This window comes from Phodopus roborovskii, unplaced genomic scaffold (genome assembly GCF_943737965.1).
Source record: "Phodopus roborovskii unplaced genomic scaffold, PHOROB, whole genome shotgun sequence".
NCBI lineage: Eukaryota > Metazoa > Chordata > Mammalia > Rodentia > Cricetidae > Phodopus > Phodopus roborovskii.
In genome coordinates, this window is record NW_026126539.1 from 1,453,968 (window position 1) to 1,481,149 (window position 27,182).

Consider the following 27,182-nt stretch of genomic DNA (forward strand, 5'->3'; position numbering starts at 1 on the left):
CTTCTTTACCATACACAATAACATTAAGAAGAGCACTGGGAGTGGAACCAGGATGTATCCCTGGTGCACAAAAGGACTTTGGGAGCACATTTCCCATGGAGGGATACTCCCTTAACCTAGAGGCAGGGCCTAGTCCTTACTCCAAATGACTTGAGAGATTTAGATGACCCCTCCAGGAAGGCATCACCCTACCTGTGGAGTGTGTGTGGGGGAATGAGATGGGAAGGTAGGGTGGTCAGGGGGCATGGGAGGGTGGAAAAGAGGGAGAAACAGAGAGGGAACTGGGATCAATATGTAAAATATGAAAAATAAACTAATTAATTAATTTTAAAAAAAAAAAAGAGTACTGGGCAATGGTGGCACATGACTTTAATCCCAGCACTCCGGAGGCAGAGGCAGGTGGATCTCTGAGTTTGGGCCCAGCCTGGTCTACTAGAGCCAGTTCCAGGACAGCTAGGGCTGTTACACAGAGAAACCCTGTCTCGTAAAAACAAACAAAAAGAAGAAGGAGGAGGAAGAGAAGGAGGATAAGCAAGTCATTCTGCAGAGGGAAAATTGGAGGAAAAAAAGAAATAAATGTTATGGTTGGCGTTTTCTTTGATAAAACTATAGGAGAATGTAAAATTACTTTGTATTATTTCATACCGGAATGAAAGTGGGTAAAGTTTCTGTAAAGTACCTAGCAGTCAACCTTTCAGTCTTGGCAGGTGACTCATCTCAGTTACATCATCTCCACACACACAACAGCATCCAGATGAACAGCAGCAGGAATGTGCACAGCTGTGTGCCCGTAATACTTTGCTTGTGCACAATGAAGTTCAAATTCTAAACAAAAATGTTACCATTCTTTTGACTTTTTCTACCATTTAAATTAAAACTCCTAGCTCATAATTCTAGATAAACCCAGACAGTGATCTGCATTTCCCCTGAAGCCTGACAGAGTAAAGTTCTAACTCACAGCACATGTGAGGGGATGCCTGCAAGTGACAACGTCCTGAACAGTGTCAGAGCAGAGTGGAGAAAACAGAGAACAGGCTGATGGAGTAAATGCTGAAGCTATATACCACTACCATCACCTTTTCATGGGGTAAAAGGCAATGAGTGTTTAGAGTTTATCTACCCAAGGGAAGACAGGAAGAGTTTTGCTAGCCTTCACCACTGCAGCAGCAAGCAGCCTGTTAATGAAGTACTTGCTTTGTGCAGGGCAGTGCTTACATCAATTATTTCTCTCTCTACACCCTCCACTGAGCAAGCACCAGCGTTGACCAGCACTGATAACCTACAGACACAGACTATGAGACAAAAGGCAGAAACTGCCCAAACCTCAATGCTAGCTGGCCCACCATAATGCCAAAGTAACTCAATTCATGCCCTAGGTGGATGCGTTTTTCTCCTTCAGCTACTTAAGACTTGTTATACTCATTATTTGTTCATGAAAAGTTTAAGTCCTAAGTGAAGTCTGATCATAAGCATCCCACATCCTTTCTCCCTGATTCATTAAACATATGTCCAATCAAGAAGGACAGTCTGCAGCTGGAAAGATGACTCAATGGGTAGAGTCCTTGTTATCAACCTTTGATGACCTCAGTCCAATCCCTGCAACCCACATGTAGGAAAGAACTAACTTCCACAGGCTGTCCTCTGACTTCCATACGCTCACCTTACTATGAACATGCATAGGCATGCGTACAGTCATATACACAAGAAAATAAATATAAAAGGAGCTTAATTCCAATACATTATTTGAAACCTTGTCAGTTCTGAAGTATAGTTCCCGCCTCTACCGATTTTTCACTATTTTTCCTACTTTCTATTAATTTCATCTTTCCTTATTGGCACAAACACCAACTATCTCCAAGTGTCTTGCAAGATTGCTCCCCTGTGCAGTCCTCAGGTGCTTTTCCTTAGCTCCCATACCAACTAATTCAATTACAAATACCTTCAAATGACAGTAAACACATATGCATTAAGTTTAAAGAAAACAGAAAATTCCACTGACCAATAAAGCAAGAAGATGACCCCACAGTCTATGCCCTCCTCTTACCAGTATGTCAAGAATTGTGACTCTGGAACATTCGAGTGGGTTCTAATTAACTGGTGAAGACCACAGCTTCCAGAACTGAGTGTTTGCACTGTGAGCATTGTTTTTCCTTGTTTCATACAGAACCTCAATTATATTAATGCATCCAAGAGTCATATGCTCTAATGATGGTCAGCCACTGAAGGGAAAAGGGGAATCTTGAACTTAATCCGGGCATCCTCAGAGTGCATGCCTGAGGGTCTTTGACAACACAGCCTCTCTGTGCAAGGTTGGATTTTTTTATATATATATACTTTAAGCTAGCAAATCAATATAGGCTAAGTACAAAATAAACATGGAAACTTATGTGTTTCTTACACCCGGCATTGTAGAAACATTTAAAATAATGAAGCAATAGGATCCTTCAAGTCTATTTTGAAAAAAGTATAGTTGCTCTATAGTACATTAAATGTGGCAAATATTACTATAATTATAAACAATTTCTCAGTGCTCAGAGCTAGCTTCTAATATGACAAGTGTCATATACCTCATGCTAGCAATGCATGGCAGTCTTCAAGCAGGGCCTGCAATAGGAATTCTCATCAATGACAAGAGGTTATCTCTGGAGAGACTTCTAGAAAGACTTCCTCTTTTCTTCTGGGTCTTATTTGTAAAATGAAATTCTGCTGCCCTGGGCAAGATTGTGTTTGGCACAGCCACCTGAAGATGCTATTCCTCCTTTGATCAAAAGGTAGCCTGCCAGCTGAAGGACCAAGCCCACATGTTGGGGAAGCAGATCTGGGCTTCTGATAATGTCACTGAGCCACAACTAACCCCAACCTGGAAATGCCCATCTCAGAGAAAGCAGGTCTTTATCAAAAGTACATCAACATGGCTTCTGATGCTTATACCACAAAGTGTTGCCACTGTTCAATATTGTCACTTACTTGGGTTTTTCTTAGTTATCCTGTTTCACCAAATGTCAATCTAACAGACCGAGGCAAAAATAGTTAACTCCACATTTTAACTTATTCAAGAACCCCACTTGCACTCATCTGCTTACTGTGAAGAGAGATGAAAACCTTGTGGCCTATCAGCTCAGACTTCATACTGTTGAAATCCTTTCCTGGGCTAATCGTTCCATTCTACTTCAACAATATCCCATGTGTGGGTCTATATTGTTAATAAGTATAAATCTCTCCATATTCCTGCATATGATGATAGTGGTGGTGGCAAGGAGATGAACACAAGGATGTAACATTCTCCCTTACAAACATATGGGCATATATACTTTAACACCACCAAAGGCGAGAGGAAGGGAACCACAGACCTAGAGTAGCCAAATAACCTCACTTTACAGGCAGAGGAATTGAGGTAAAAAAGACCACAGAGCATGATCAATTCTACCCTGGCAAGAAGGTGTCTTCAGACCAAGTGCATTAATTATTTATCTCATCAGCAGATCAGGACCACAGGAATAGATTTCATCAAGAATCAGAATGGTGGCAGAATACATCCATTGAGGCTATAATGACATTAATATTTAGAGAATAACCAACTGCTTCCTGTTGGGATTTAAGGCCCATTCTACAAGACAAAACTCATGCTTTGTACTGTTAACTGGGCCAAGAACCTGGGGCTCCTCTAGGGAAGAACCTAGTACTATTAGTCTGCTAAGTACACGTGGTATTAAACTTCCTTCTAGATATATGTCTTTATAGATGGGTGCTCCTCTCAACCACCATCAGAGAAGCTTCTCTCTCTCTCTCTCTCTCTCTCTCTCTCTCTCTCTCTCTCTCTCTCTCTCTCTCTCTCTCTCTCTCTGCAGTAGACAGCTATTAATACAGTCTGATAACTGTTCAAAGTGTGAAGAATGGGGAGCATTCAGTTTTAAATGGGATGCCTGTGTCACATCCTCTTCTCCTGAGCCTCTACTCTCATTTCAGAAGAGGGAGTGGAAAGATTTTAAGAGCCACAGATAGTAGGTGACTATTGTAAAATAGTGTTTTCCAAACATGACAGGGCCATTACACACATGAATTCACAGCGGCTATGACTGAATCACAAGTCCTACGTAAGATCAAGCCAGCCAAAATGCAAACACAAATGATGAAGGACTCACAAAGTTCCATCTGAACTGAAGAACTATTGGCAACAAATGGCTTGCAAGGAGATAGAGTTAGATTTCCACAGATGTGGCCCCTAAGAAGTTGCCCATGCACCAATAGCCCTAAACTGAGTACTTAGTAGCATCACCAAATGGGCTCAATGGATTTAAAAAAAAAAAAAGAGTCCATGAAGTTTGGGAAGGGAATAGGGGGATAAGGAAAGAAGGATAGATTTAATCAAAACACATATTCATGTATGAAATTCTCAAATAGTAAATGTACAAAATGTAGTTTTAAAAAAAAACTAAATTAAAAACTAATTTAAAAAAGAAAAGGGACCAGATAGAGACCCTGTTTCTCAAGCTCTTCAGAGGTAAGTATGGTAGGAAGAACCAGTCAGTGCCCATGCTGTAAGTTCGAAAGGAGAAAAAAAAAACTGAGAGGCACTTGGTGTACATGGCATTAATTATAACCCAAAAAGCATTTGTTAAATTAAAATGAATTTATGACATGCCATGATTTCCTATAATCCAAATTAGTGCTTCCCCAATTACAGCTCATGAACATCTCATTCTAAAATGCAATCATGTCTAATAGCAGACCTCTCTGATTATGAAGACACCTCCAATTTCTTCAGAATGTTGCTTCTGAGTTCACACATGTTTATGTCTCTTTGGTTTTACTTATTCATTCCCTGGGAATGAGAGCAAAAAATGACAGAAGACAGTTCATGAGACAGAAAAACAGATGGCAAGGAGAGATGTTTCAGACCTCATAGTTAATGGGATGAAGCAACATGCACTTTAATCCTCTTTGTGAACATGCACATAGTACACATGCAAAAGCACACATGTGTACACAGGGGCACACACAAGCATACAAATCAAACATGAAACTCTAGGAAGGATATTGGTTGTGGGTCCTCTGCCTCTTGGCAAGGGAGTCTTCATCACTGATGCCAGCCATCAGATACTTGAGACCTGTGATCCAGGTGCGTGCCTCCTCTGGGTTGGAGGTAATGAGGTCCAGGGACTCCATGTGGTTGCCATGGTAAATGGTGAAGCAGCAACTTGGATCAAAGTTCCCCTCGGCCTGTCTGTGGAATATTTCAGACTGCCTACCCTCAGTGACTTTGTAGATGGAGTCAATAAGTACTGTAAGGGAAGCGAGACATATAGTTACAAGGCAGCTGAAGACATTTATCTGTAGTGATTAAGAAATAGGAAATGCAAAATCATTTAAAGCATTTTAAAGAAGGAAAAAAACCCATTGTTTATAATTGGTGCTTTTTAAGACCACAAGTGCAAAACTGGCCTCAAAGGATTTACCTTTTGGGGTATTCTTGACTATATCTTCCAAAGGAAATCACTCATAGGGTGTTGAGATTTATAGGAAAGAAACAGAGGTGCCTATAAGGTCAAGAAGACTAGTAGAAAAGGTGGCTAATAACTATTTCAAATTCAGTTTACATACTTATGTCAGGAAATGTGCACAGACAGAATTGAATACTGTTTTGTGAAATACTGAAGATATTCATGGAAAGGATGTAGCATAGTTAATATGACTCACAGAGGAAAATTTGAGACAGTGTGGCTTGGAAAAGTGGGAAGGGGGATAAGTGACAGGCAGAAACCGGGGCCCACTGCAAGGATGCCCTGAAATGCTCAGAAGACAGAATAGTGGGAGATGAAGCTGGAGAGGTAGACAAAGGCTGGGCCTTAGAGATTAGCAGGCAGAGAATCACATTATTCAGCAAGCTTAATAGAAAGACACTTAAGGATTGCAACAGAGAAGTACTAATTTTTGTTCATGCTGCATGTGTATTTTAAAGAAAGAATCTGAAATGTTCCATATCCTCCTGACTGCCATCTACCTTACCATTCATTCTGCCTCACGGTCTGGGTCCTGGTTGTACTTTGGTATCAAGTCATTTCCCTGCATGATTCACAGGGAAATCAGCTAATGTTCAATACCAGTCTTGGCAGATCTAAGCCATTAGGAGAAGGGAGAAGAGGAAGATGAGGAGAAAGAAGTTCTTATCTATTTCTTCATTTTTATTGCGTGGCTGGGAGTAGCTGAAGTCGTGTTACTATTGCCTTGATTGCAATGTCAGCACCAGAGACAGAGTCAAAACCAGTGCAGGCACCAGGCTAAGAAACAAATTATTCCATGCTTGGTCTTGTTCAGGGCAAAGAGATTTTCAACCAATGGCGTTAACACGAAGCAGAAAGGAATGAGCTGATGAGAGCTATTATAGGGAAATCTAACAAGAACTTGGTGCTAAGTCCAGAAGGTATGTATAACAATACTGATTTCTGGGGTTCTCCAGCTGGCAGTGGGCACATACATCATAGCACTGCTTAAACTCCATAAACACAAGTCATTTCCACTTATAAATCTCATCTACCTATGTCCACCCAAGTAGATACACATCTACTAGTTCTGTTTCTCTAGAACAAGCTTCATAATACAGATAGCACATATGGGTGAAATAAAACTTTAACCATTTAAACACTGTTGTTAATTCATGGGTTAATTGATTGCTCAGAGGATGCAATTAACTTTAAAGACCATTGTATTTATAATAACCCTTTCCTTCTATAGGAAAAAGTCTCAAGCCATGAAACCTGATATCCCAATTAAAAATAAAAACATGATCTATCTCTAACATAGGGGCAATATTAGCATTTTCAACATTTATAGACAAAAAAAGTTTTCATGGGTTTCCATTCCTCAAAGATCATTGTCATTTATTGTTTTACAATCAGCTGACCCCAAACTTGTAAAAGTGAGACACTTCCACAGATTTGAAGCATCTACAGAGCCTACTCATCACTTCCCATGCTATTATCTATACATTACTGTGCCAGTCAAATCAAAGAAATCAAAGGGTAGTTTTACTTTTTGCCTTCTCACTCTTCCGAGAGGGTCGCCATCGGAGGCGGGTCCTGTGCTCATCCAGGTAAAAGAGGCGAACAAGCCCTTTGGTGCCACGCTTCAATTTGATCATCTGTGTCCCAGACTGCATTACACTCATGCATCTTTCAACTGCAAGAGATTAGAACACATTGAGCTGCACACAATGCAAATGCATGCTGGCATACAATGCTTATAGTCAAAGGAACTTCTGATTCATTCCAAGACCCCCAAGTATCAGATGTGTTTGGCAGACTTGTTAAGAAATAAAAGCCTTGTGATAAAAGAACATTTTGGGGGGAGGAACAAAAGTCACACACTGTAGCCTCGGTTGTTCTGTTATTCCCTGTATGGCTTCATGGTGGCTTTAACCTCACAGCAACCCTCTTGCCTCAGTCTCTTGTGTGCTAGGATTAGACACATGAGCCATCATACTGGGTTTGAAGTATTACGGGGTTGATGTTGCCATTTTCTGTGCAAAGGCCTTGTGCATGTGAAATGGACACTCTACCTTTAACCTAAAACTCTAGCTCTTTAAAAAAAAATTCTATTTCCAGATAAATAATGTATTACTGTTGCACAAAGCTATCTTTTGTTGTCTGTGTGTATAAGAATAGTGATGGACTGATACCTGAATTTATATTTCTAAAGAAAGTTTTCAAACAGGAGATCTTGTGAGTTTTTAATTCAAGCTGCTATAAAATGCAACCAAAAGGAAAAGGATGGTCACAAGGTCAATTGTTAAGGCTAGATGATGCTTCGGTGTACATTCATGTCATATTGCTGTGGGTTTGGAAAGTTGTGAACATGTTTTATGTAATCAAGAAATGAATTTTCACAAGCATATTTAGGCTGCTGTGACTTTTTCCATCTAGAGGAATAACTTGGTAATTTAATTTAGGTAATATTCAAACCACTTGTTGTGATCTTTCAAGCTCTTATTTATACCTAGCGTGACTTAAGATCAATTGCCCTGCAAGTAGACAGCTGTTTGTTTACCCATTTCTCCTGATTCAGTAGGGTTGTCCTCCTTTTTCTGAAGAAACACTCCTCACAGATTTTGTGCATCTTTAGTGGCCTGTCAGTTATCCTTTAAGCAACAGGCACCTGATTTAAGTTTATAGAAAATGGGTTTTTTCAGAAGAACCTTGAATGAATGGATAGTTGCCTAAAATGGCTTTGGTCATTTCAATAACTGAACTCTGCAGGATGCTGGGATTGGTCTCCCCAACATGCTACAGCTGTCCGTTTTTTGCTCTAAGAATGACAAGAGACTATGTCATGCCCTGATTTTCCAATATTCTTCCAATACTCCTTTTCATTGTATCAGCCAGAAACAGAGTACTTGACATATCTAGCTGGATTCTTGCATTTTCAAACAGATGTTGTTAGTAGATTTTCTTAAATAATAAAAACATACCTCAGCAATATCAAATCTGAGCTCATGGAGATGGGGAGCAGAGAGTCTTTACTTAGAAAAATAAATTATCTAATCAAACAGCTTAGGCTGCATGCACAGGATGTCCATCAAAGGTAACTTCACCACATTCACTTTAACATAATGGTTATTAGGTTATTACAGTTGGGGAATTTCATAGTGGGAGGAGATGGAGTAATAGGAATGTTGCTTAAGAAAGACGGACATGGAGATATACCTCAGTAACAGAATAATTGCCTATAACACTTGGATATACAGAGCCCTGAATTAGATCCAAAGAGAGGATGGAATAGAGAAAGGTAAAGAAAAGAAACAATGGAGGGGAAAAAAAGGAAATCACAGAAAATTAAACAGCACACCATAAAGCAAAACACAAAACTTGAGGTTTGGGTTCACAGAAGTCACTATGCCTACCTTCCATCAAGCATCAAGCACCATCTATTGTGCCAAATGAAAATTTAAGAGTTGAATTTTTTTTTTAACTAGCCAAAGCAATTCTGACTTCTAGTGTTTAACTGGGTATTACACACATTGCATGACCATAGTTTAGACTTAAGCCCTCAAGCAGAATTATATTCTTAGTAATCCATTCAGGATCCACTATCAACACACACCTGAGTTAAAACATTTATACCACATCTGAAGAAAAGATATACACATATTTAATTCACATTTTATAGAAATATTAAAATTTCAAGTCACACACAAAAAAAAGACTGTTATAGCTTTCAGAACATTTCTATACCCACCTGTGTTAGAACTATGAATGCAATGAAATCTGCACTGATAAAACACATTCACTGATTTAATATGTTTCCTAATTGTAGCAATCTGGCACCCCCAAAACCAAGTGTTCTTCTATAATGGGGCATTTCTTTGTTAGGAAACCAAAAGCCAATTCTGCTGCCTCCCAAGGGCAGCTATCTTTAGTAATTTGGGGTATATGCGAGGTAGTGGGTTGCAGCAAACACCTTGCTTATTTGTATGCAATGATTTGATTTATTTTTCAGTACATATGTGTGTTCTTCTGGCTGCTGTAAACAGTTTAAAATGATGAAACCTGCCCAAAAGAGGCTGCATGGTGACATTTCAGGTATCAGAAAATATTTACAACTCACCGGAACATGTAACATCAGTTTTTGATTTGCTGAGGTGGACATGCCCCGGCTTAAAAACAATGGTGAAAGTGTCACAGCACTGGGAATTTCAGAAAGCTTATGAGGATGGGTACTGGCTGGAGAGCTCGCATTTGGCCCATGTTTTGTATGCTTCCTGTTATTTGGTCAGTTGACTGTGGTAGTGTGGAAAGAAGAGGCCAGATGGTTTGGCTTTGTTTGCAGAGAGAGTGATGTATCCCTGACAGCAAATGTCCCTAGCATACCAGGAATCTTGGACTAGTACTCTTGGATTTTACCTCAGTTCATATATTGACCACTTCAAGCCAGGAATTAAAGGGACAACAGAAGTGAACACTTCAGAGAATCAAGACAAAGCCATCAAGTCAAATCAACCAACACAAATCTCTGAGCACAGCCTCTGAGGAGTTCGAAGACAACAGAGGCAGTGACCACAGATCATGTCCATAAACAGAGGCTCCCAGAGCAAACACCTATGTTAAGCACAGGACTATCGTGAAACGAAGCAGAGGAGGAAGAGGCTTTGGCTTCAACCATTTAAATTTGCCATTAAAAAACATTTAGGAAGGTGTTGATTACCATTATTTAGGATGGTGGATGAGGACATTGACAGCATTTGGCCTAAGATGAATTACAGCACAGCTCTGACACCTGGTACTCATATGACTACCACAAGCTGCTCAAGTGCCCCATGCCCTCTTCTCCATGTGATTTTTAATCACAGCAGTTACCTCTCAAACTATGATGAGGGCTGAATGAGCCCATGTGTGTGAACAGTACTCCATCACTGCCTGGCACATGATAAACACAATATATGGAAACCTTTGTTTGAAGTGCAAATGTTTCTTGTTCTAACTCCAACAGGAGGTGTTTAGAGATGGTGAGAGATCATTGGGTAGGTGAGGTCTGAGAGTAATGAAATTATTTGTGTTCTTATAAGAAGAGAGCTTCTGTTTTCTCTCATTCCATCTCTCCTCACCATCCTTTCCCTCTCTTTTTGCCATATAAAGTAGACAATGATAAGAAAAGAGCCTCAGGGCAAGCCAGGAAAAGAACCCTGACACATACCTTATTTCCTGTAAGGAAGTTTCTTTAGTAGAGGGTGGTTGCAAGTTAAGGTAACTTACCACACCCACAAGCCCCCCCCCCCCGGGTAACATGTGCAGTAAATAGCCATGCAGAAGAGAAGACTACTCATAAGTGCAGCCCAGATGTTACTGTGGGAGACCCAGTGATAACTACTTCTGTGAGTCTGCATCCATACTGGGTGGCCTTTTTGTTGAATCTGCTGCCTCTCCATCACTGATGCTCCCAAAGTAACCTCAATAAATGCATTGGTTAACTGAGCTAGATTCAGCCAACACTGTTTCTTTTTTCTGTTGTCAGTGCCCTACATGGGATGGGTAGATATCTCTTCTTGTCTCCCAAAGAAAAGCCATTCAAAATCTTTCCCAAGAACTTGTCAGTTCATCTTGGATTTTGCAGACCCCATACTGTAAAATGTAAGTGTCTGTGGTTTAAGTGTCTTGGTTTGTTACAGTATCTGAGCTAAAATATAATCAACTATCTTTAAAATCTTTAAACATGAAGCTCAAATCAGAATTAAAGAGCAACACTGTGCAAGCCAGTGAAAAGTAGAGTAGGTTGGAATGGGGAGAAGCGTGGTCTTGGCAGCATCAAGGAAGACATGGGGCAGGAAAGGTTATGAGTTTCCAACCTTTTGCAGAGTAACTCAGAAGACAATTGGTATTAAGTGCTAGTAAGAAGAGGCTGCAGGGATCTAGGATGGTGATAGAAGATTTTGATTCACTGGCAACATTCGTCATATATTCCTGTGCAAAGAATTAGCCACAGGGGACTGCACACTGGAGAACATGTTCCAGTGGACTAGGCCATCCAGAGTCTTCTGACTTAGCAGTAATAGTCCCACCTCCACCCATGGGAAGAGGAGACCCATCAGAGTATTGGACCTACTTGGGGAATACCCTGCAAGACCAGGCTATAAATTGAGGCAGCTACCAATGCATTACAAAAACAAAAACAAAAAACAAACAAACAAAAAAACAACAAAAAGACCCATCTTTGCTTCTATACAGTAGAGCTTTAGTAGGTTTAGAAAACAAGTTTTGTTGTTAAATAAAATCCAGCAACATGCAAGACCCTTGCACCAAACACAGTTTTATCTGTTAAAACTCCATATGCATAAATTTGCTACTCTCATTGAAATCATGTTAGTTAAGCCATTTGGCACTTTGCTTTCAAATTTGTATCATAAACCAGCTTTCCATGTTTTTTATAGACTTCATAATTATCATCTTAATGGCTGCCTACCAGTTGCATAAATATTTAAAGAGCAGAACAGACGAGTTGAGGACTGTTTTAACTTTATTACATAATTAAGAGTTTTAAAACTCATAACAACGTCTCTACTATAAAATGAAAAGCATAATAATCTTTTAAAGCATTAAATAAATCCTTAGTAGAACAATTAGTTTAAAATATACAAAACTTCCTTAAGAACTGTCAGTTTTCTAACTCTCACAGAAGAAGAAGCAAATAAATAAATACTGGTGCATGCCAATAACTCAAGCACCTGGGAAGTAAGGGCTAGCTTGATCCTCATTCTTGAATAATGAAAATTCCACTTGTGATGCCCACATCACTACCTTCATGGTAGGAAGACTGTAAGTGCCAACGGTGGAGAATAACATCAAGGAAATGGTGTTTAGCAGACACAACAAGGCGGTCTCGCATATGAACTCACAGTGGTTGTGACAGCATGCATAAGACATGCACAAGCTGAAGCCAGACAAACTTCAGGAAGAGGGGTCCACAAAGTTCCACCCCTAGCCGAGGAACTGTTGGGATTTGGCAGTGGCCAGAAAAGGTAAAATTCAGTTTTCTGTAATGGTGTGACCCCACACATAGTGATGTTAACCACAACACTCTGGGGCAAATCCTGCACCCAAGAATAGTAGGCTGGTCAATAAAAACTGGACTCAAGGTTAGGGTGGCAGAAGGTAGATCTAGGGAGTTGGGGGAAGGCACAGACATGATCAAAATTCATTGTATAAAATTCTCAAGAAATAAAAATATTACTTTAAAAATCCATTTTTGAATTGTGCTTTGAATTAACACTGAGATGACTCAGTTTTTAAAATCACTTGCTTAGTGGAACGATGGGCAAGGGTAGGGTTAACAAAAATAAATTATGTATATATGAAAAAGCTATGTAGAAACCTAAAATCTTGCAACTCAACTAGAAATATATCATAAAAGAAGATGGTAGAACACATTATGAAAAAAAAATAGGGAGGGATATCAGGAACTAAAGGTTTAAAGATAGGAATGAAGGGGATCGGATAAAGAAACAACAGGAAGCAGATTAACCAAACCTAAGGATGTATAAAGAAGTCTTATGAAATCCCCCTAGCTTGCAAACTGAATAAAAGCATTTTTTTAAAATCTGTAACATTTGGACATAAGTTTTGAGCATGGTGATAGAGAAATCTAGCACTAGGAAATTATCCAGAGATCTACCAAGATGGCTTCAACTAACAATCTAAGCAATAGTAGAGAGGCTATCTTAAATGCCCTTCCCCCAATAATGAGATTGATGACTACCTTACATGCCATCCTAGAGCCTACATCTCATAGCTGATGGAAGTCAAAGCAGACACCCACAACTAAACACTGAGTCAAACTCCTGGAATCCAGTTACAGACAAGAAGGAGTGATGAGCAAAGGGGCCAAGTCCACGCTGTAGAAACCCATAGAAACTGCTGACCCGAACAAGGGGAAGCTCATGGATTCCAGTCTGATAGCTGGGAAACCAGCATAGGACTGACCCACATTCTCTGAAAATGGTGTTAGTTGAGAGGTCTGGGCAGTGTATAGGACCTCTGGCAGTGGATCAGTGTTTATCCCTAGTATACAAATGGACTTTGGGAGCCCATTCCACATAGAGGGATACTCTCTCAGCCTAGACACATGGGGGGAGGGCCTAGGCCCTGCTCCAAATGATATGACAGACTTTGAAGACTCCCCATGGAAGGCCTCACCCTCCCTGGGGAGCAGAATGGGGATTGGAGGGGCTTGTTGGGGGGGAACAAGGGAGGATGGAAGGGTGCAGGAAATGGGATTGATATGTAAAACAATCTTGTGTATAATTTAAATAGAAAATTATATATTAAAAACATTTTTTAAAAGAAGTCTGAACAGAAGTACCCCACACGGATGAACACTACTGCTCTCAGAGGTATGGATTATTAAATGGAAAGTCTCAGGGCCAGGAATGGGTTACTTTCTATAAGTTATTGGTCAGGGAGGTTCCAGAGTACCCAAAACAACACTGAAGAGACCACACAATTGTGTTTTAGGATACAGAGAAATCAGTCTGGAACTAGCCAGGAAACTCTCCCTGATGGATATCCTTCATAACACTCAAAGATGCTATACAGCATACTGGTGGAGGGAAAGACATCACTTGACACTTCATGCTACAATTTGGACCTGCAATGCAAGATGAACTCACTGGTGCAATGGTGGCAAGACTGTTCATGGAGCTAACCAATGGTTTTCTTGGCTACATTTGAGTGCTACTCCCTAAGAGGGCACTGATGCCATACATATAGTCAAAACCTCTGGTTAGGGAGGTCATAGGTCTTACATGGGGCAGGATTGCTACTATCGTTGTTTTGTTAAATACTCATGTTGTCAAACTACCTTCTAAATATTTCTGTTTATATCCATTTATTTGTTCTGCTTTCAACCTTACTCAGAGAAATTGATTATGTGAGGTAGTCATTAATGAGAGACTCACAACTAGTCAAAGTGTTGATAAAAACTCAGAGTGCACAGCTGTAGATGAACTATCTATATCAACCAATCGTGTCCCAAGGATCAGAGAAAATATGGAAGAGGAGGCAGAAAGAATGTAAGCGCAAGAGGATGGGTAGGTGTGCAATGAAATGTCTTCTGGACATGAAATAATTGTTGCACTCATGAACTCCCAGCGGTGGTGCAGGTCAATGCCACTTAAAAATTTCAACATGGATAGGAGAGGCACTACCAAGGAGACGCTGAGAATCTACTGACAGTCAATGACTACTAAGACAAAAGGAGTTATTGTTTTAGGAGGGTATTGGTAGGTTGCCCATGCCCCAATGGATGTTACCCATGGGCAGCACTAATTGATTTGTTATGTTAAAACAACAATAATAATGATGACAACAATTTTTTTAAAAGACATAAAGCTAGAAGAGAGAAGTGTTGCTGGGGAAGCCCTAGGGGAAGAGTGGAGGGGAAACTTGGGGTTGAATATGATGATGATACGTTGAACACATGTATAAAGTTATTAAATGATACATTTAAAATATTTTAAAGTGCTTATTATAGAAACATGATGACCTAAGTCTGATTCCCAAAATTCCTCACGGAATGAATAGACTCCCCAAAGTCTTCAGACTTCCAGACAAACTGTGGCACACATGTGCCCACACTCACATGTATTATACACATACAGTAGAAACATGCAAATAAATACATACATAATATTAATTTTTGAAAATTTATCATTAGAAGGAAGAGTTCCAAAAATTTAAATGATATATGATAAGAGAAGAGTTGTATTGAGGTATGACATACGTGATAAAATCCACCTGCTTTAGATATTCCATCCAATGACTTTTATATATGCAGGATGTACGAATATATAATATTTTCGTTCTGTTTTTTGAGAGATCTTACCATGTAACCCTGCCTGGTTGAAACTTACTATGTAGCCCAGGCTGGTGACAAACTCAAGAGATTCACCTGCCTCTGTCTCCTAAGTTCTAGGACGAACAGTGTGCACCAATATGACTAGAAACAATATAATTTTAAACATTTCTGTCATCCCAAGAAGAAACCTCAGACCATTATATTCATATCCCATTTTCATACACTGACAACCGCTACCCTGCTTTGTTTCTAGATGTCATATTTTCCTGTATACTTTATACGTAGTCATGTCATCTAGATTAGTGCCTGGCTAATACTTACACACACACACACACACCACATGCGCACACAGAGATATGTTTGTGTATCTATAGTTGTATATTTATCTACTCATTGTTAGAAGAGAGAAACACAATAAGTGTAAGCTAAAAATAAAAACAAAACAATGGAACCCATCAGCTGTCTGAAAGCAAGAGAATACATTTGCAAGGAAGTGATTCTCTGTAAGTATCCTACACATTTGAAATTAAAATTGAGTCAGTAAGAATAGGAAGGTGAAAGAAGAGTAAATACATATTTATGCACAGAAAGAAAGCTAAACACATGTGTACAGCTATGTATATTTTCATGCTTATATGCTTAAACATATTTCTTGTCTCTGTCCTTTACCAAAAAGCCAAGTCACCTCTGTTCCAATGGTCACCTTCAGACAGATTTGCAATGTCTAAAGCTCACTTCTATCCTGATAAGCTGACCACCAAACTACATTAGCAAGCAAACAGAAAATAAACAAAACAACAAAAATCCCATGTCTTTTGCAGGAGAATCTTTTCAATCAAAAAGCACATGAAAAAAAAAATGAGGTGATTTCTTGCCAAGTTTCACAGATTAGAGTAAATCTCAGTGACTGAAAGAGATCAGCTATTGAAAACAATTTCATTTCCATGCAAAAACATCCCCAGTAATTCAGGCAGTGTCCTGAAAAGGGAAGAAAGGAAGATTTCCTAAAATCATTGCAAAAGAACTAGAAGGATTATCTGTTGTATCCTCAGCACAAACCACAGCCCTATTCTGGTCTGGTAGGCACTGAGTGATGGAGTTCACAGCATTGTAACTGCCCACAGGGAAGGGGAAGAGCAAGCGGGGCTCTCTTCCAGCTCTGTCACTAACTGCTTGTGTAATTTTCCAGAAGGTCATGGAGTAGCCTTTCGTGAATCTAAAAGAGAATTTGCTTATGAAATAGCTGTGCTCTTTGTGTAAATGTTACTTTCTTTCAAAGTCCCAGGGTTTCTGAAAATTTTAGAATGATTATGGAGGTCTGGGGGTGGGGTGGGAGCCATCCAGGAGTCTTAGTAGAGACTGAATTCTTTTAAAATTTTTATGGTAATATTTTTATATAAATTTGAAGCTTGTTTTACATGTCAATCCCAGTTCCTTCTCCCTCCCCTCCTCCCCTGCCCCCCCCCAGTCCCCATCTTATCCCCTTTCTGCTCTCCAGGGAGGGTGAAGCCTTCTATTGGGGAATCTTCAAAATCTGTCATATCATTTGGGGCAGGGCCTATGCCCTCCCCCATGTGTTCATGTGGAATGGGCTCCCAAAGTCCATTCATATACTAGGGATAAATACTGATCCATTACCAGAGGCTCCGTAGACAGCCCAGTCCTCCTAACTAACACTCACATTCAAGGGGTCTGGATCGGTTCTATGCTGGTTTCCCAGCTATCTGACTGGGGTCTATGAGCTGCCCCTTGTTCAAGTCAGCTGTTTCTGTGGATTTCTCCAGCCTGGTCTTGGCCCCTTTGCACATCACCCCTCCCTCTCTGCAATTGGATTCCAGGAGTTCAGCTCAGTGTTTAGCTGTGGGTGTCTACTTCTGCTTTCATCAGTTACTAGATGAAGGCTCTAGGATGGCATATAAGGTAGTCATCCATCTCATTATCGGGGAAGGGCATTTAAGGTAGCCTCTCCACTAGTTGGTGTCACCCTTGTAGATCTATGGACATTTCCCTAGTGCCAGATTTCTCCCCAAACCTATAATGGCTCCCTCTATTATGGTATCTCTTTACTTGCTCTCCTCTATTCTTCCCCTGACTCAATCTCCCTGTTCCCTCCCTTCCTCTTTTCCCCTTCTCTTTCTCCTAACTCCCTCCCCCTCCATGCTCCCAATTTGTTCAGATCATGTCTCTTTTCCCTTCTCAGTGAGACCATGTATGTCTCTCTTAGGGTCTAGAGACTGAAGTTTTAAAGTGAGTTTTGTATATGAAATGCAATAGCTCTTTATAGGGAATGGCTTCCTTTTGAGAGCTACTCCTGTCTCTGTCTTCAAGTCCAACAACCTAGGCATACCTGTGCTCACAACAACCACGAGAAACTCAGCTCAAGGCAAGAGTCTTCCTAGTGAACAATATGAAATTCACTGATCTCCTACCCCCTCACCACCACCATTCACTCCTACAGAGAAGATAAGCCAACCCTAAAGCCCATTATAAACTAATTGGTCATCAATAATACTGCAGAATTAGTCTGTGAGCCTTAGTTGTTGCAAATAGATAAATACATTTGAGATATAGGTCAAAGAAAGGAATTAGTAAGTAAGAAAATATTAAAATGGAATAAGTTTTTCTGTTTCCTTTATGGAAACCTTCCACCTAACATTTTGCATCTCAATTGGGTCTATTTTATATGCAATGATTGTCCTGTTCCATGGTTTTTACCCCTGAGAAGCAAATGGAATGCTAATCAGAATTCATTACAATATAATTTTGTTGGCTTTATTTAATGTGTTTCCATGGGAAAAAAATAAAGATTATAAAACATTACATTTAGTTCCAACAAACATGTAAAGAGTTTTCTATCTGAGTATAAGACCGAAACAATATTGTTTTTAATGTATGGTATTTTTAAGACGAACCACAGACCCTGTTATACCACTGACATTGATCTGGATATTTGAGGCCAAATCTCATGATAGGATAAGAACTGGCTTTGCTTATAAAGAACATTACCATTTAACAAGGTTTGCTCATTTTTCTCATACTTGCTGTGTACAAAAATAACAGAAAGACATTCTTAAATGCATTAACACAAGGTCCCAGCATATGCCAATCAAATCTGCATCCCCTGGGATAGGCCTGAGCATCTGATATGTTTGCAGCTTGGTTTAAGCTTCCAGAGGTCTGCTGTGTGTATTAGCTCACATATTCCTCATAAAACCTCTGTGATATTAGTAGAGGTCAGTAATTGCTCCACTGTGAGGAACAGAAGAAAGAAACTCTAAGCAGTGAAGAACTTGTCTAACATTATGAAGCCGAGAAATGACAGTGAAGGAGGTTGGAATAAGGTCTCTTGAATCCTACAATGATATTCCTTCCATCACACCACATATAACATCCACTTTCAAGAGCTGTCTATGCCACTAACTGGCCAGTTTCTACAGCAGTCATTACTCCAATATCTGACTTCCTGGAGGAAAGGGTGGTTTGCTGATGCTCTAAAACATACAAGGAACAACTTTCACATAATAAGAGATGGTTGTTTAAATAAGAATGTACCACATAAGCTCATGTATCTGAATACTTGGTCCCCAGTTGGTATCACAATGTGGGAGGTTTAGGAGATATGGTCTTGCTTGAGAAGTATATCACTAGGCTTTGAAACCTTAAAGTCTCAATCTACTTCTAGTTTATTCTCTCTGTTTTATGCTTATATGGTTCAAGATGTGATCTCTCCAGGTGTACTCCAGCTGCCATACCTCACACTTCCCTGACATGATGGACTCTCAACCCTCTGGAACCATAAGCTCAAATAAACTCTTTTATAAATGGTCTAGTTCATGGTGTTTTAGCATGGCAACAGAAACATAATTAATACAGTATTTATTACTTAGTAGAAATGACAAGATAAAATATGTAAACAGCAGTAAAACTGGGGGTGAGATAACGAAAAGAGAACAATAAGGATGAATAAGGAGCAGGATTATTGATGTGATGGTGCATGCCTATAAGTTCAGTTACTTGGGAGGATGAGGCTGGAGGATAGCATGTTTAAGATAGAACAAGGACCCTCATATTCTCCTCTCCCTCCTCTTCTCTTTCTCCTAGCTCCCTCTCCACTAACTGTCCCCCCACTCCCAATATGCTCAGGAGATCCTTGTCCCTTTCCCCTTCTGTGGGGGACCTTGTATGAATCTCTTAGGTTCTTCCTTGTAGTCTAGATTCTCTGGCGGTGTGAATTATAGGCTAGCAATTCTTTGCTCTATGTCTAAAATCCATATACGAGTGAGTACATACCATGTTTCTCTTTTTGTGACTGGGTTACTTCAGTTAAAAGAAAGAGAATGGGAGAAGAGGAGGGGGGAGGAGAACATGAGGGACCAGGAAGATTGTGTAGGGGGACTATAGATGAGAGCAAGAAAGTAAATACCATAATAGAAGGAGCCATTATAGGTTTGAGGAAAAAACTGACACTAGAGAAATGTCCAGAGACCTATAAGGATGTCCCAACTAACAATCTGAGCAATAGTGGAGAGTCTACCTTAAATGTCCTTCCCTGATAATGAGACTGATGACTAACTTATACACCATCATAAAGCTGTCATCTAGTAGTTGATGGAAACAGAAGCAGACACCCACAGCGAAACACTGAGCCAAACTCCTGGAATCCAGTTGCAAAGAGGGAGGAGTGGTGAGAAAAGGGGTTAAGACCAGGTTGGAGAAACCCACAGAAACAGCTGACCTGAACAAGGGGGAGCTCATGGACCCCAGACTGATAGCTGAGAAACCAGCATTATACCTACTCAAGACCACCTGAAGGTGGGTCTTAGTTAGAAGGCCTGGGCAGTCTATGGGACCTCTGACAGTGGAACCAGGATGTATCCCTGGTGCGTGAAAGGACTTCGGGAGCACATTCCCCATGGAGGGATACTCCCTTAGCCTAGAGATAGGAGGGAGGGCCTAGTTCCTACTCCAATTGACTTAACAGATCTTGAAGATCCCTCTTAGAAGGCCTCACCCTCCCTGTGGAGTGGGGCAGTGGGTGGGATGGGAGGGGGAGTCGGGGGCATGGGAGGATGGGAGAGAGAGGGAACTGGGATTGATATGTAAAGTAAGAAAAAATAATTTGAAAAAATGTGATCAATTCTTAAAAAAAAAAAAAAAAAGATAGAGCAAGGAAAATACAAAACGTACAGTTTTGGTTTGGTTTGGTTTTTGTTTTAAAGCCTAATGCCAAATGAAATAAAGGGAGTGGTAACCTTAGGCTAAGATCCCACCCAACTAAGCTTCCAACCAGCAAAAAGGAATTAAAGAAAAGCTTAGTGCTAGGGTTGGTGGTGCACACCTATAATCTCAGCACTCCAGAGGCAGAGGTGGCAGATATCTGAGTTCTGAGTTCAAGGCCAGCTTGGTCCACACAGGAAGTTCCTAGAAAGCCAAGCTTAGGCAGTAAAGGAAACCATCAAAAACAGAACACTAATGAAAATGTATTTGTACAGGGAGGTCAAGTTCTAAACTCAACAAGCATTAGAGTTTGACAGTTATAGATATGTTGTTCTGCCTTTAGAGTCAAGGATATAAGAAAGGGGTTATGAAATTTCCCCCCTCAACTAAGGAAAGTTGCTGAGGCCAGGTGTGTATCAGGGTTGTCCCTGCATAGAGCTTCAGAGAGTCCTGTGCATAAACCTGTGAAGGTGATGCGTAAATTGGCTTGGAGACCCAAAGATATTGCAAATGCCAGAGTTGTGGGATACCTGCCAAGGAATACTGCAGACTGGGTGTGGAATGAGCCCAAGAGAGAGAAGTGTGATGCAGTCAACAAAGCTGAAAGGAGTTGGATATAATGAAACACAACATTCAGTTCATAGTTCCTCCAATTTCCTTCAAATATCTCCTCCAACATGTCCCCTTCCCAAGTTCATGTCCTCTTCTTACTTTTTTTTTTTCAATAACCCACTAAGTTCAATTCATGCTACCCCATTCATACATGAGCAAGGGAAACCTGATGGAGGTTGTCCTTCTGTATATATGTTTCTTTTATTGGTTAATAAATAAAGCATTGTTCAGCCAATGAGGCAGGAAGATAGGTGGGTCTAGGAGATAAAGAGAATTCTGGGAAACATAGGCAGATGGAATCGCCATGTGAGCCCTGGAAGAGAGAACATACCAGACAATCTCCGGTAAAATAAGATTATGTGGGAATACTTAGATTAAATAATTATGACAGAGTTAGTGAATAAGAAGCCCTAGCCACCAGCCAATAGTTTTATAACTAATATAGGGTCCTTGTGTTTATTTGGGGCTCAAGGGTAGTGGGACCCTACTGGGCCAGAAACTATCCATCAACAGAAACATCCTCAGTAATTAGTGATCCTTCCTACCCTAGCAGCTATCAACTGCCAATAGCTCCTAAGTAAGAGGTGAACATGGGAAATATAAGGACATAAAAGGACCAATTAAAATTTAGACCACATGGCAATGATGTGATATCTGATATGAGTCACTAAAACATGACTAATTCTGGATATCCAAGGGAATATGAGTCGATGAGCCACTCAACGATAGCTGTCACCAGATGTCAAGGGAACCTGGAGCAAGCAGTTATATAATCTGTCACATAACTCTTCCTGGCAGAATGTCGCTTTTGTATACAGAAAGGTCAGAAGTGAGTACCCTCACCTTCACTAACCTGCAGGTCTGTGTATGTGCTAGTGTCACTGATGTGCCTACCAATGTTTGGTTGCCTGTTGGTGTGCATATATGTCTCATCTGTATACAGCTCCCTGGGTCTTCCTGTACCTCCCAGTTTGTGACCTTCCTCCTCTCTGGCTTTAGACCTCAGCCTTACAGTGTGGGGTTTGCTGAGCACCTACTCATCTGTGCCAAGTCAGCTGGTAACTACATCAACTGAGCTTGACATTCCTTAAAGCTAGTGTGATAGTTTCAATTCTCAACTTCATAATCTAGACTCACCTGGCAAGAAACTCACCAAATTATCTAGAGCAGGTTGGCTCATGGGCATGCTTACAAAGGATTTTTCTTACTTGAGTTAATGAATGTGAGAAGAACCAGAATGTGGGCAACAGTTTCATGGGTTCTGTCTTGAACTGAATGAGGAAGACAGAGAAGCTAAGCCTTAGGACTTTTGCGGTAATTTACTGCCTTCCGCTCTTGGCTGTGGAGGTGTGATTAGCTGCCTCAAGTTCTCATCATCTTGCTTCCCTGGAGTGAGTGACTCTAACCTGGAATTGTGAGCCAAATAAATCTTTTCTCCCCTCAGTCCCCTCAGTTGCTTTTGTCAAGGAATTTTATTACAACCACAGAAAATGAAACTAAGACAACTAGTGGAAACTAGTCTCCATTGGCTCTAGAAGACTGGTTCTATTGAAGCCAAAGAAGCATATATACTAGGCATTTTCTTTTTAAGTAAAAAAGCCATACTACACACCAACTTCGAAGCTCTAGTCTGTTGCTTGAATGATGGCTGGGTCGAAAGGAAATGTTAAGTGCAGGTGTACATGTCTTGAGGAGATGAAGGTGTAATGGGGTCCCTGGACAAATCCATGTTCTCCTGAATCACTTGGCTGTATTTATAAAATAGAACAGATTCCTGGTTGGTATCTCCAGACATCTCCATTGTCTGAGAATCTGAACTTTAATTAACAGCCCCTCCCAAGTAATTCTGAAGCCCATTAAGTTTAAAAGACAAATAATTCTAGGTACCAATATTGTCAGTATTGACTATCATAGGATCAGCATGAAGAAACACAGGCTAGAGGACACGGATTGCAACTTAGTTTGGAGGGTATCTTAGAGTTTCTATTGCTGTGAAAAGACATCATGACCACAGCAAGTCTTATGGAGGAAAACACTTCATTGGCATAGCTCACTTACAGGTCACAGGTTTAGTTCATTATCATCATGGTAGGACATGGCAGCTTGCAGCCAGACATAGTACTTAGGCAATATATTGTTTATGATCTAATAGTGCTTGCCTGAAGATCAGAATGCAAGGACAGCCATAGACATAGAGACCAAGAAATGGTGGTAGACACCTTTAATCCCAGCAACCACACTAGTTAGCTATAGAGGCTGGGCAGTGGTGATGTACTCTTTAGTCCCAGCACTAGAGAGGTATATAAGACAGAAACTTGGGGATCTCATGTGGCATTCAATCTCCAGGCACACTGAGGACAGAACCACCCCAGCCTTGGTAGAGTGCAGTCTGAGATTAGAGTTTGAGGATTCTTGAAACAGAATCACCCTTTTAGCCTGAGGTGGAGATAAGAGCTAGTGGCTGGCTTCTCTGCTTTTCTGACATTTAACTTAAACCCCAATATCTGTCTCTGGGTATTTATTATTCATACTACATAGTACTGGAAAAATAGATGTGAATCCTACATCTTGCAGGCAACAGGAAATGGACTCTGGGAGGTCTCTTGAACATTATATATATATATATATATATATATATATATATATATATATATGACCTTAAAGCCTACTTTCACAGTGACACACTTCCTCCAGCAAGGCCACACCTCCTAATAGTGCCACTCCCTTTGGGAACCATTTTCTTTCAAACCACCACAGAGGGATACATAAATCAAAGAAGTAAAGGCCTCCTGCTCAGTTTCAAATATGTACATTAGCACTACGTCCCCACCCTGTAAGAGAAGAAATAACCCAGTTAAAGCAAATGTTAATAGAGAATCATCCCTGCCAAATATTACCCACTGGCCACTGTTTTTCTATGAGCTCACATCTCCTTGGAGGCAATGCATCTCGCATTTCAGCTCTTATTTGTGCAGAGTTGCCAGCTAGGAGTGGGCACTGTCTGCTACAGGCCCTAATGACCAATAGTAATGGTATCCGATTTTACCCACACCACACTCAGAGTCATCTCTTTGAAAATCAAAATTCCTCTTCAGTATTCTAACATGGTACACTACGCACACTAAAGTAAGATTAATTTAAAGTTATTTTCATCTATTTCATTTCTTCAAGTCCCTGAACTCCTTTCACTTGTCTATCTTTGTTTAAATTGCTTTTGAAAATGGAATGCTTATGTATGTTGCAGCAAATTCATACCATCTCAAGTAGGCCCCAGTTACTAATTTGAGGCCATATTCCTTCACCAATTGTGGGACAGTGGAGCTGATCCCTTTGTGTCAAAAACAAAAGCAAAAAGACCAAATAAAACCTTAACTGATTTCATGCAAACTGAGCTAATTTTGTTCACAGATGTTCTAATTCAGCATGCTTTTAAAACACTTCACCAAAGAGTCAAGTAAATGAAGATTGAAGAAGTCATGCTGTCCCTAGTGGAAAGGCCATGCTTCCCTTTTCCCACCCTTTGCTGCTTTCAGATCAATTTCTTCCTGGAGCTGGGGTTTTGGAAACCACCCGCTGTGCTGATTGAAGCAGCCCTGACACCTTCCAGCCATAGCTATCAGGAAATCAAGTCCCACGGTATTAAAAGCAGACATCTTTCTACAGCAGAAAAAAAATGTATGGACAAATTCCTCCATAGTTTGCCTTTTAAAACCACATCCAGCCCTTTGTTCTTAATAATAAGCTTTCTTAAAAAATTAAATGCCACAAAAGTACCACTGAGTAACTGAGACTTATTACTGCCAATTTGTGGGATTGTGACTGGAGATGTTATCCCAAATCAGTGACTACAGGTCTTAAAATCATTTCTAAAAGAATATTAGAACTTTCTAAAAATGGGAGAGAAGACTAAAATAGAGCAAATATCTCATAAGCAAAGTATGCAGATATAATCAGAGCAGATGTTCTCCAGTCAGTCTCCAGAGGAGGGCAACATTAAATCCCTCCCCTCTCCTACAAAGTTTCTAGAGTCTCTCTGAATCCAAAAGTCATCATACATACTAACACATACAATGTTTGCACATATTCACATACACCCAAGCAGTTCAGGGAGGGATGACCATCTAACAAGAATGAACAGAGCTAAGAAATAATAAAGATGGCCCATATTATGGGCAGGCTATATCAAGAGAAATCACACACACACACACACACACACACACACACACACACACACACACACACACACACACACACACCACCACCACCACCACCACCACACCACACCCCCACATACAACAGATACTAAGAGGACTGTTATGGCTTGGATATGAAGTTCTCTCTCTCTCTCTCTCTCTCTCTCTCTCTCTCTCTCTCTCTCTCTCTCTCTCTCTCACACACACACACACACACACACACAAGCAAAAGGGAATTCCATATTGAAGGTTGGGATCTCGATTTAGGGAAGTTCTGCAAACTTTAAGAGGTGAGTCATACAGCTAGGATATCTGAATCTTCTTCGAATCCCCCAAGACAGCGCCCCTTACCAGCAGGAAGTAGTTTGGAAAGAACGACGCCCAAATTCCCAAATATTGTGTATAAATGTTTGTTTTCATTTAATTGGACTTTGTTATATAAAATTAAATAAAAATAAATACATAAATTAAAAAAAAAAAAAAGAGGTGAGTCATAGGTGAAAGACAAAGGTCACTGGGGGAATGCCCTTGCTGGCTTGCCCTTGTCCTTGTTTGTATCTTTCCTGGCCACCATGAGGTAAAAAGTCTCCTCTACCACATACTCCCCCACCACCGTTATCCATAACGGTGCATAAAGCCAAATGGCCATGCCCTTAAACCTCAGACAGTGAACCAAAGCAAGTCCTTCTTTCCTTATATTGCTTATGACAATTGTTTTGCAACAACAACAAATGTCTGACACAAAGAGTATTAAAAGGAATCATGCAAGAACAGGGGCTATTTAACACAGTGGCAGCAAAGCTGAAGACCAACAGAAGAAAACCATGCAATCATGAAAAGGATGGCTAGCCCACAAACACCACAAGAGTTACAAGCCAGGAAAAATGGGGAGCAGCACAGGAAAAGAATCCTGAGGGACACCTCAAATGTTCTTGGCATCAGAAACAAGGAAGAGGTGTGATGCTGGCTGCTCAGCGACATGCAAAACATCCACTTTAGCCACACACTTCACAGAAATACCACATAAGCACGTATCCTCCATGGTCCTGTTCCAGAGAAAGAATCCATTCATCTTCTCAAGCAAGCAAACAAAGCCAGAAGCCCTGATTTTGTTTAAGCACAGGCAAAAAAAAAAAAAAAAAAAAAAAAAAAAAAAAAAGCCACAGTAACAAATAAAAAATGCAAAAGAAAATTCACTTGTGGGTTAAATCATAGTAAAACAGCATTTCACTGGATGTGCAAATACTTCAGTGGTGCTTAAAAAGTCATTGTGTTGGTCTGGAAAGATGGCTCAGCCATTCAGATGTGTGCTGCTCCTACAGAGGACCTGTGCTCACTTCTACTCAACTCCAGGAGAAACCTAATGCCTCTGGCCTTACAAACATCATACACATGTGCACATAACTATACGCAGACTCACATACACACATATAATTTTTTAATTAAATAAAAACTCTGTGTTGATGAAGTTAATAAATTTGAACTGGGTGGTGGGCAATAGAGATAGCACAGTGGGTAAAGTGCATACCTTGCAAATATGAAGACCTGAATTGGATCCCTGAAACCTAGGTGCATGTATAATGGTGCACACACATGCTCAGACATGTGTGTGAGCCCAGCCATGCCCACAAATTCACAAGTTGAAATGGGAGACATTTGAATCTGTTTTGGCAATACCTAAGTTTAAAATAAGCATGCATATTAGTCTTGCAATCACATTACCAAGAATGTTCATGATGCTCAACTAAATGAATTATGAGTTAACCATAGAAATAAAATAATGCCACTAAAAATAATATCAAATCTATGGCTAGGGAGATG

The 27,182-nt window shown here is 40.3% G+C and overlaps 1 protein-coding gene across 1 annotated transcript in view; it reads right to left on the minus strand.

The window, feature by feature from the left end:
• Positions 1–27,182, minus strand: part of Plch1 (phospholipase C eta 1) — a 202,996-nt gene that overhangs the window by 72,559 nt on the left and 103,255 nt on the right. Inside the window, exons 3-4 of the mRNA XM_051198667.1 lie at positions 7,030–7,176; positions 5,039–5,282 (exon numbers count right to left, since the gene is read on the minus strand). Of these exons, the coding sequence (XP_051054624.1) occupies positions 5,039–5,282; positions 7,030–7,176 (391 nt within the window). The remainder of the gene's footprint in view (positions 1–5,038; positions 5,283–7,029; positions 7,177–27,182) is intronic.